This window comes from Musa acuminata, chromosome BXJ2-8 (assembly GCF_036884655.1).
Source record: "Musa acuminata AAA Group cultivar baxijiao chromosome BXJ2-8, Cavendish_Baxijiao_AAA, whole genome shotgun sequence".
Classification (NCBI taxonomy): Eukaryota; Viridiplantae; Streptophyta; class Magnoliopsida; order Zingiberales; family Musaceae; genus Musa; species Musa acuminata.
This window is the reverse complement of record NC_088345.1, coordinates 37,608,751-37,620,231: the sequence shown is the minus strand read 5'-3', so window position 1 is coordinate 37,620,231 and position 11,481 is coordinate 37,608,751. Positions and strand designations below refer to the sequence as shown.

At 37.3% G+C, this 11,481-nt stretch overlaps 1 protein-coding gene across 2 annotated transcripts; it reads right to left on the bottom strand.

The window, feature by feature from the left end:
- Positions 1-3,005: 3,005 nt before the first annotated feature.
- Positions 3,006-6,635, bottom strand: LOC135619427 (metal tolerance protein 7-like). Of its 2 annotated transcripts, XM_065121429.1 has the most exons (7): positions 6,557-6,629; positions 5,722-6,485; positions 4,395-4,507; positions 4,029-4,274; positions 3,870-3,950; positions 3,576-3,806; positions 3,006-3,486 (listed from the first exon to the last, which is right to left on the bottom strand). In XM_065121429.1, exons 2-7 carry the CDS (start codon positions 5,915-5,917, stop codon positions 3,142-3,144), a joined length of 1,212 nt encoding a protein of 403 aa, XP_064977501.1. In that variant the 5' UTR covers positions 5,918-6,485; positions 6,557-6,629; the 3' UTR covers positions 3,006-3,141. The 2 variants fall into 2 exon arrangements, with proteins under 2 accessions (XP_064977501.1, XP_064977500.1); XM_065121428.1 differs by having other exon boundaries at positions 5,722-6,635.
- Positions 6,636-11,481: the final 4,846 nt, after the last annotated feature.

The following is an 11,481-nucleotide window of genomic DNA, read 5'->3' as shown; positions in this document are numbered from 1 at the left end:
CAACCAAAGGCACCGAAAATCCAATCTTACTATGTGATTTTTAGAGCTCAAAAGTGTTGTAAATGCTAGAAGTTCTCCTCTCTCTTTTCTTTCAAGTTTTGAGCTTTCAAGAGAGGAGAGAAATTCTGTAAGAGTTGTCTCCTAAGCCCGTCAAAAGGAGTGAAATTGTAAAAGGATGGTTGGCCTTCGCCTATTGAAGGAAGGCCTCTAGTGGACGTCGGTGACCTCGTCGGTGGAGGAAGCCAAAAGTGGATGTAGGTCAAGATTGACCGAACCACTCTAAATCTCGGTTTGCATTTACTTTGAGTATCTTATCTTTATTGCAAACCTCCTCAGTAGCTTACTACCTTCTGCTCATTTACGAACGTCTTTCATAGTTAAGTATTTTTCGAATCGGCGTTAAGACGGAAATCAGTTTTATCGTACGAACATCATATTTCAATTTGCGCTTACATTCTGATTTCTATCATAACTGCAAACTGCCTTTATATCTTTGCTTGAACGGCATCTCCTTTGATCATAAGTTAAAGTGATTTACGAATCGACTTTCTTACCAAAATCGCTTTTATCGTACGAATGCAATTTTAATCGTCGAAAGTTTTCCGCTACACTAATTCACCCCCCCCCCCCCCCTTAGTACTCTTGATCTTAATAATATATACGTGTACTCTCATGCCACATGTCATAATATATATATATATATATATATATATATATATATATATATATATATATATATATATATATATATATATATATGCATCCTTACACCACATGTCATAATACATACATGTACTCATACACTATATGTTATATAAAACACATCACTCCTATACTATACATCATCATATATACATGCATACAATAAATTTTTATCGCAATTCATATATTTTAATACTTACAAAATAAATATATTCATTTTTAGCTTATGTCTAGCTTATGATGATCATATCATTCAAAACATACTTTCCAAAATATATTATGCGTATAATAATTTATATGATCACTATTTTATAGTAAACTAAACTTATACTTATAATATCAATGAACTAAAAAATTATAATATCAATGAAAGACTATGTTTCTTAATAATCGAATGCGCTACAAAGTGATATATATATATATATATATATATATATATATATATATATATATATATATATTAAACTAGAAGCATAGGGTCATGAGATATATTAATTAAGAATCCTACATCTTGAATCATCGATTTATAACAATTCATTAAAATAAGCCATAGAAAAAAGTTTAATAAAATTTTTGATAAAATAAACTATACTTGCTCTAAAAATTTATCTAGATTCCATTATCAAATTTTCTAAGAATTCACTCTATAATCAAATTAACTACCTAGCATCAAACAAATCATTTCATAATTCTATGAAGCAATCTTATTTTATTGTTCTAGCTGACCAAATAATATTAAAGTATTATTAAATTTAGTAAAAAATAGGAGACATAAAAGCTAAATACATACTAATTTTTTGCTTAAAACATGATCATTTAAAGGCTAAACTATTCTCCTTATTTAACTACTAACACATATTTTGTTTTGTTGAAATTGGGTTAGGACCGTTTAAAGTTATAAATCTCATATCTTGGTGTACAGAGGTACTTGTTAAATCTCAGATTTTGATGATGAATTCAATTGATAGCGTTTATAATTTAATTTGTATTTTGAGTATTTGCCCAAGAAGAAAATGGAACAATGAGGACAAGTCTAAATAAAATTAATGGCTTGGCTCAACCACTTTCTAATTGCGGTACAATTTAGATTCACGGGTTCGAACATTGAACCCAGTCACATGGCCACCACCCGACTCAAAGCTCGTGGTTAGACGCTTCCATGGATTTAGCTCTTGGTTTAGACGGTAAAAATTCTTGGACGAATTCTAAAAAAAAAAAATCCTCCTCTTTTATGAAGGTACCTCATTTTTATTTAAATATTTTTATTATTATAATTCATAACATACTCTCTCGACAATAAAAGCATCTACATTATCCCCTAGGAAAGATCGACAGGATGAATCAATTATCTATGTTAAGAATCAATCTGATTCTTTATGTATAAAGTTTATAGTTTCATTTACAACATACATATAGTTGTAATTGTCAAGATGAAAAATTGATTAGGAGTCAACTAATTTCATATTTCATATTTGTCTCTAACCAATATACTACACAAAAATTTAAGAATTTCAGTATATTGAGGAGCACATCTAGAGGAGCCTTTAGTAGTATGATTTCAGAATTATTGTGATAGAAGATGTATATTAATGTTAAAGATAAATATATACTTTTTTGATCTTAATGAAATCATATAATGTCATATTCAGGGAATATGCAACGATAATATAATGTCAAAATGTTAGACAAATGGTGCCACGTTATCGGCTACATGGCAAATAGGTGTCCGTCATATAATAGCTACATGGTAAGTGATGGTCATGTAGTGCGAAGAGGTTAGCTATATGGTAAGTAGATGTCGACCACGTTACACTAACTATATGACTATAGGTGTCTGACAACGTAGCACCATAGTGTCAACTACATTTGGAGTAAGTGTGGATCACATGGCATCAAGGTATTGATTAAGTTATCATTTTACTATTAAGTGTTTTTGGCACTTCCACGAAAATATGATTTATTCAAAAATACTATAATTTAAGCAAAAAATTTATTTTTATATAAAGGGTAAGCGACAAAAATAAAATTTAAGCTTAGTACCTTATAATAAATAGACCAATCGATACTTTTAAATATATCCTTATATGTAAAGTTAACTCATATATATAAAAATAAGATTTCAAATATAAATTTTTATTAGTTTAGAATCAAGAACAATCACGTAGGAAGACTTTGTATGCCAGTTCAAATATTTTTAAATAGAGTGGAATTGGACTGATTCCAATCCATGGGGTCTACGGACTAGATAAATTGTATCGTCAGGAGGACATTTTAGGTATTATGAGAAAAGAGGGGACGAAGAATTCACCCAAAATTCATTTGATGTATACTTTTTCCACACAAATTATTACATGTCGAGAAGACAATTTCTGAAGCAGACAATTAATTCTTGATTTGCTTATTCTCTACGGATGCATCTGAGAGACGCATCATTCACTGCTACTGCTTGGGCTTGTGTTCCGGCCTATGAGTAAACTCAAAGTCGATGTGCACGAACGCACGCTCCACTTCCGGCAGCTGCTCCACCTTCTCTTGCAGCGTCTCGCCGATGTCATGCGCCTGACTCAACGGCATTTCCGCCGGCAACACTATATCCACTTCGGCGAAGTAGTGCGACCCGAACGTATACGCTCTCACCGTGTCGATGTGCTTGATCTGTTGATGGTGATTCCAGATGAGGTACGTCAACTTCGCCAAGAAGTCCGGCGGCGCCGTTCTTCCTATCAACAGCCACACGTTCTCCACCACCGTCTTCGCCCATGAGCAGATCGTATACACGGCTATCTGCATCACCAAGAAGAAGACCGCCTCCACCATTAGATCTCTCTGCAACTCCTAACAGGTCAAGTTTGGGCTGCCAGAATGAGACACACCAATATAGCACCGATTGGGTCCATCCACCAGTAGAATTTGACTGCAAGTATAGAAGCTACTAAACCGATGGAGTTGGTGATGACATCGAAGAAGTGATCCTGTGCATAAGCTCTCACGATCTCGTTCTTGAAGCTACGGCAGTAAAGCATGAGGAAGAACTTGACGACTGCAGAAGAGCACATGCTGCCCACCATCCATAGCTCTTTTGCATGATCGAAGGTAGGGTGTTCCTGCAACAATTAGATTGAGCAGAGTCTCACTTTAACTGCAGCAATCGATCGATGCATACGTACCCTCGTGATGAGTTGTCTGCCAGATTCTAACAAGACTTGGAGACCAAGAGTGCCCATCACAGAAGCGAAAACAACAATGCCCTGCATGATTGGAAACTACCATTTTAAATTCGATGGAGGCTGCAAGGATTATTAAGTCGATCAAAGACGGAGACTTACCACTGGTTGCATTCGGTTCTTGCCGATGGGGTAGCTGTACTGGTTAGGCTTCTTCATGGCATATGCGGTGAACCAAAGGATGAATCCTGAGAGAAGGTCCAGAAGAGAATCCAGAGTTGAAGCGATCACCGCCAGGGATTTGCTTTCGATCGATGCTAATACTTTGGATGCGAAGAGGATTAAGTTGGCTATGTTTGAGAGGTTGATGGCAAGCCTTTCACTTTTGGCCAAGTCTTTTCTCTCTTCCTAAGAGACCAAATCCCAAAACATGAATCTGTATTTATGTTTAAAAGTATCCAACAGTGAACCCAAGAATTCAACTATTTTCTTTTATTTACATAATAATCAGAAGATGAATGAATTCACCTGTGTGGGAGCTCCGGCTAGACAGCCTAATTCAGCAATGGTTTCCATCTCACTGAATCCCTGGAGGAGATTTCCTTGTTTCTTGTAGTATTTTGCAATTTTTCTGTGTTTGCCTTGAAACAAATGGAAAATGATAGATTAGTGTTTAATGCAAAGCATACCGAGGAAGAAGAGATCAATGAGTATGAAACTATTATCTTAGTCCTTCTTTCAATCAATCTATAATCACATTTAACACCGAAGAAGTCAAAGAAAAAGTTGTTTGATATCAATGTAATAAAATTTGGGTCATCTGATGCATTTCATTATATTTGTTCTAAATTGACTTTACATCTTTGCTTAGGTTTTTCATCGAGCATCAGCAGACTCTTCTTCAACAGGATTTTTTAGATGGGAGATTGATATAATAATCCTTATTATAGTTTGAAATCATTGTTAGATTATAGTTTCTTAGTATGACGCAGGGAAGAAGTTTCCAGGCACCATCGAAATGTAAAAGAAATTGATGAAACAGCATGTAATCTATTGAGAGGTCTTCTTTCCAGGAAAGAAGTCTTTGTCTTGTTCACGCTGATCTCCGTTCAGAATGATGACGAGCTGCTATTAATAATTCCTTTGTCTCTCTTTCTTTCCTCAGGGAAGTATAAGGTGATGAAAGTCGACTGCAATTACTATTTCCTTGAGTTTGGGAGACACCTCGACGATTGTGATTCAGTAATTTTACAGGAAAAACAGAAAACATGAAGATTGCTGCTAATTATTAATGACTACATGCAGCATGCTTTCTTTGGATCCCACTAAATAATTATTTAGAGACGTGATCGTGTCATGAAGCATCACCTTGACATCCCCACCATGTGGGCATGGGCCGATACATTTGCGTTCATCTCAGCATCCACATATTGTCTTTCTTTTTTTTTTTGACTCGTTTAGTTGAAATTTTATCCACCAAACTTTGATACTATATTAGTAATTAAATAATGATGAGTTAGAGTTAGATTGATCACGATTAATATATATCAAATCATATACTAATTTAACCTAAAAATTAAAATTATTAGGTCATTTCTCAAATTTAATACATGTACTGACTCTAATCAAATCAAAGGAGAGGGAAGAGATGAAACACATCACATTATATATATATATATATATAAGGCTGTCTCCTAAACATCTCAATATCTAGACAGATGGCTTCCATTTCAGGCCTTTGCAGATATACGCAAATTATACAGCAATCAATTAAGCATAAAACAAGCGCAACACTCTGGAAGAGATCATCGTAGCCTTTGCAAGAGATCATCAAAAGAGAGAGGAGATGAGTTACCATGGAATCTCCGCAACACTCTGGAAGCCAGCGGCGGGTCCTTTTTGGCCGCCTCCTGTATCGCGAAGTCGTTCACGTTAAGCCTCCAGCTCGGTGTGGCCGCCACCATCGCCGCTGCCGAGTCTCCTTCCTCCCTCAGAGGAGACAGGAGCTCGGTCCGGTAGTCCATCGACTCGCTCTGCAGCTCCAGCGCCATGGTGATGACCAGACTTCGACACCTCTCGCAGTTGGCTCAGAAGACAGCATCCGTGAGCATTTATTTATATGCAGGAGAAGGTCAGTGGAGTGGTTAATAGGGAGGCGGAAGTAATCGAAATCTATTGGGTCTGATGACGAGCGATCTCATGTAGGTTGGTTTTGCTGATGAAAGGAAACAGAGGAACGTGGAGTGGTTTAGGCTTCGGCTGGTGGGTGACACGCACTCGTTTCTGCTGCTCACGAAATCAAAAGCGTCTGGCAAGGATGCCGCAATCTTCGTCTCAAGACAGCATAGTGCATGCAGCAAGACATCACCAGGCCGTGAGGAATAGTTAAGAGAGATTGGCACCTTTACATGAGCCAACGAATTGCTTCAGAAATATAAAAGCCAATGATAGAAAAGCCAATCTGTGATTGGTCATTGACTTTTCTTCCCAGATTCTTTCTCCATTCGAGCTTAGAATGGCAAGTTTCACCCCTGGATTGGTGGAACTTCGATGAATGCACCCAAGTCAGAGGAAGTTGCTACAGTCAATGCCTTAATCAGCTTGAGGGGAAACCTTCAACTGTGAAGCAGATCACAAGAAACATGAAGAGAGAGCATGAGACTTGGAAGAAAGCACGAACTCCAGCAAACCTGCTATCGCAGAGTTAGTAGATTGATCAATATCTGCAATCCATCATATTAATCATCTGCAATCAAAATGCCATTCCTCGGTGGGAATCTCAATAAGGAAACCATTGTCTTTTATCATTTTATTCTTTTTCCTTCTCAGAATAAAATCTATTATTGGTATGATCAGAACCATTCACAAAGGTCTCAATTGACCCTAGAAAATATTCGATCCACATAAATTTGTAGGATTTGCTAGCCAAAGAATGGTTGTATGTCCACTTGGAATGTATGGATGACAGTGCAAATGAATCGAAATGAGAATTCTCCTGTTCTCTTTCCTGTTCATTCATTTCATCTGACCTTGACATCGTAAACTTCTAAATCAATTCTACGAACAATAGGAGTTGATGATCTTTGTTAATCGAGCTGCTGACAAGGAGGGCACGGGGGATTCTGTTTCCATCCAACCACAACAATAATTCTACGATACAAGAAGCCGACAGCAGCGAAAGAAAGAAGAGAGTACAACACAAGCCCATCACTTATTCACGATCGTGGAGATAAGTGTTGGGGAGGAGCACAAAAATGATAAAAACATAATATTATAATATAATTAAATGAGAATATTTTTAATTAAATAATTAAAATCATATTAAATAAGAAATAAATTTATAAACACTCATATAATATTACTTAAGTATACACACATTTGGTTTATGAACCATGATCCTATTTAAAAAAAATTATGGTAATTATCTTATCCTATCATGTCACTAATAACTATGTTAGATATAGGAACTATCCCCATGATAATAACATCTTAGATCATGCCACTTAGGTAGAACTACTTAAAACATGACTAGAACTAGTAATTATCTATGAATCAATTCTTAATATTCCCTTGATTCATAGTTACATATACTAATTTGAGACATGAAATAAATATGCTTCTGAAATATAAATTGACTTGGTGAGAATATTTGTAATTTATTCATCTATGTTATAATACTTCATTATTATGGGTCAATTTACCATAACATCATTATTGAAATGATAGCATGTCTCTATATATTTCATTCTTTCATAAAAGGTTAGATTCTTCATCATTACAATTATAGCTTTATTATCATAAAATATTTCAGTTGATTTTTTTAATTTTTATGAAGATCTGTAAAATGTCTTCTATGTCATATTGCTTGACAACCTACTGATGTTGCATATATTTTGCTTCCGATATTGATAACATAATTGTTGCTTGCTTCTTTAAACTCCACAATATAGCTCATAATTTAAGGCTAAAAATATTTCCTAAAGTACTATTTCTATCATTTAAAACTCTTGCCTAATTACTATCAGTGAAACCAAATATTTTACATTTAAAATTATGAGAATACTAAATACCACCATATGTAGTTCTAGCAATATAATATATAATTCTTTTAACAATACCGAGATGATGTTTGCTTGGACTATGTATAAACTTTAATACTACACTAACATATAAAGTAATATTTGATGGAGTATGAGTTAGATAGATCAAAATTACAACCAAACTTCTATAGTATCTTATATTTATCAAATATGTACAATCTTTAAGTTTTAATTTCTTATTTACATTTATAAGTGTCACTGTTGTTGAATCTCGTATTTTGATGATGAAACCACTTGATATATGTTTATGATTTAATTTACGTTTTGAGTGACGCAGGATGTTTTGATCAGGATAAGACAATTAAAGTAGGAAAATCATGTTGTGCCGGAGTAACATGTCAGAAGATTGGACGTCGGGCCGGTGGATTGGTCGACGTATCGACAGAATGCTTCGGGCCGTGGACTCGGGCATCGGGCCAAGAAGAGCGGGTATTGTGCCAAGGATAACGGAGTTGCAGAGTCAACTGGTTGATTGGGCAATAGGCTGTAGGAGAGGACGATGCGCCGAAGAATCGGACGAAGTGTCGAGGGACCAATGACATGCCGGACAACTTGGTTAATTGCTTAGGATTAATTGTCTCGATCGAAGTTTTATTTTAAGTGTGTAGGATTAACTACGATAGAAGAAAGACATGTAGCAAGAGTTGCGCCGGAGTCAAGACAATGATCACGTTGGGAGTTCGAGAGTTCGACGGAAGTTCGGACAATCGTCGGAGGTTCTGCGGGAACAAATCCGAGAAGTTCATGAGCTTGCCAAAGAAGCTCGTCGGAACTCACCAAGTGGATCGTCGCAAGTCCAGGAGTTTGCCGGAAGTCCGTAGGAGCATCACCGAGGGTTCATCGGATGATCGACGGAAGTTCGTCGGCAGCTCGCCAGAAGAAGCGATTGATGCACCGGAGCAAGTTGCAGTAAATGTCTTAGGAAAAATCGTAGTTAGCACAATGATTAAGTTGGAAATGGGAGGTGATCATAGTAACTTAATCTTGGGGCAATTGGGCCCCTGAAAAACCCAAATTGGGCCGAATGGATCAACCCATTCGGACCCTGATTTCTGGCGGGAGGTGCAACCGCCCAAGCCAGGAGGTAGCACTGCCTGGGCTAAGTCTCCGAGCGAGACTAGGCGGTGCAACCGCCCCAGCCAGGAGGTAGCACCACCTGGGCTTAGTCTCCGAGCGAGACTGGGCGATGCAACCTCCCATGACAGGAGGTGGCACCGCCTGGGCTCGGTCTCCGAGCACTGGCTGAGCGGTGCAACCGCCTCAGTCAGGAGGTTGCACCACCTGAGCTCAGTCTTCGAGCTATGGCAGGAGGTGCAACCGCCCCTGACAGGAGGTGGCACCGCCTAGAGGCTCAGTCTTCGAGCTCTGCCAGGTGGTGCAACCGCTCCAGTCAGGAGGTGCAACCGCCTGATCCCGGAATTCCGGGAATTGACAGTTTTGAGCTCCAAATTTGAACTGGGTTGGGGCCTATAAATACCCCACCCATTCAGCACTGAAAGGGCATGAACTTACACCGAAATCTTGATCTTTTTCTGTGATTCTTAGAGCTCAAAATTATTGTAAAGGCCAAAAGTTCTTCTCCCTCTTTTCTTCCAAGTTCTGAGTTGTAAAGAGAGGAGAAAAAATTCTGTAAGGGTTGTCTCCTAAGCCCGTCAAAAGGAGTGAAACTGTAAAAGGGTGTTTGGCCTTCGCCTATTGAAGGAAGGCCTCTAGTTGACGTCGGTGACCTCGTCGGTGGAGGAAGCCAAAAGTGGAGTAGGTCAAGATTGACCGAACCACTCTAAATCTTGGTTTGCATTTACTTTGAGCATCTTATCTTTACTGCAAACTTCCTCAATAGCTTACTGCCTTTTGTGTTTTTACGAACGTGTTTCAAAGTTCAGTGCTTTCCGAATCGGGGTTTAAGACGCAAATCAGTTTTATCGTACGAACGTCGTATTTCAGTTTGCGCTTACGTTCTGATTTCCATTATAACTGCAAACTACCTTTATATCTTTGCTTTAACTGCATCTCGCCTTATCTCAAGTTAAAGTGGTTTACGAATCAGCTTTTATACCGAAATCGCTTTTATCGTACGAACGTCGTATTTCAGTTTGCACTTATATTCTGATTTCTATCATAACTATAAACTGCATTCATATCTTTGCTGCATCTCTCCTAGTCAAAAGTTGAAGTGATTTACGAATCGGCTTTCTTACCAAAATCACTTCTATCGAACGAACGCAGTTTTCGATTTTAATCGCAGAAGGTTTTCCGCTGCACTAATTCACCCCCCCCCCCCTCTTAGTGCTCTTGATCCTAACAATTGGTATCAGAGCCCCGTATTTCTTATTTCGAATTTACACCCGAGAGAAATGACTCTTCATGGCTTTCAAGAGGGCTTATCAGTCTTTCGTCCACCGTTGTTTAACAGATTGGACTACACTTATTGGAAAACTCGAATGAGAGTTTTCTTGATTTCTATGAATTTGGATTTATGGAATATCATTGAAAACGGTTTTCAACTTCCCTCTAAACCGATGAACGAATGGTCGGATTTGGAGAAAAAGTATTTTTCTTTAAATGCAAAGGTTATGAATGCCTTATTTTGCGCTTTGGACAAAAATGAGTTCAATCGGATTTCTACGTGCGAAACGGCTTTTGACATTTGGCGAACACTTGAAATCACGCACGAGGGAACTAGTAGAGTCAAAGACTCGAAAGTTAACATTTTATTGCATGATTTTGAGCTTTTTCGAATGCAACCAAGCGAGACTATAGGCGACATGTACACCCGTTTCACGGATGTCGTCAATAGTTTAAGAGCTCTTGGAAAATGTTTTTCGGATTTTGAACTCATAAACAAGATTTTGCGTTCTCTTTCTAAGAAGTGGGATTCAAAAGTAACTGCAATACAAGAAGCTAAAACCCTAAACAACTTACCACTTGAAGAACTAATTGGTTCATTAATAACACATGAAATGGTGCACAATACACATGATGAACAAAATCACCTTCCAAAGAACAGGAAGGATTTGGAACTCCGGACAAATGAATACCACTTGAGCGATGACTCAAGTGATGAGGACAATGATGAACTTGAACTTCGAACACTAAATCTTAATAAGTTTATTAAACAAAAATCTAAAATAAACAATAAACTTGAACGAAGGAAGAGGCCAAAGAAGAAGAACATAAAGTGGGATGAATCGAGCTCCTCCGAAGATGAGGAGAAAATCAAGAAAGGCAAGGTGGCAAACTACGCCTTAATCGCTTTCAATGATGAGGTAATCGAAATCCCCCTAATTTATTTTGAAATTACTTGATACTTTCATGATGTATTTTCTCTTTTAGTTTAGAATTAATTTTCATAAAAATTACATGTTTTTAAAAAAATTATGATCATGCTAAGTAATTTCGAAAATGATAATATTGCATATTTTATGATAAACAAACAAAATGATTTTGATTGAAAATATGAAATCATGGTTAAGAAGTAATAATGTGTATCATGTTGATGTCCATTGTTATTTCTC

Bases quoted from the DNA above. Each gene is read 5' to 3' on its own strand.
- LOC135619427 (XM_065121428.1), bottom strand. From the start codon at position 5,917: ATGGCGCTGGAGCTGCAGAGCGAGTCGATGGACTACCGGACCGAGCTC. The intron at 4,508-5,721 runs GTAACTCATCTC...ATTTGTTTCAAG, and splicing joins AGTGTTGCGGAGATTCCATG to GCAAACACAGAAAAATTGCA. The intron at 3,951-4,028 runs GTAAGTCTCCGT...CCAATCATGCAG, and splicing joins AGAACCGAATGCAACCAGTG to GGCATTGTTGTTTTCGCTTC.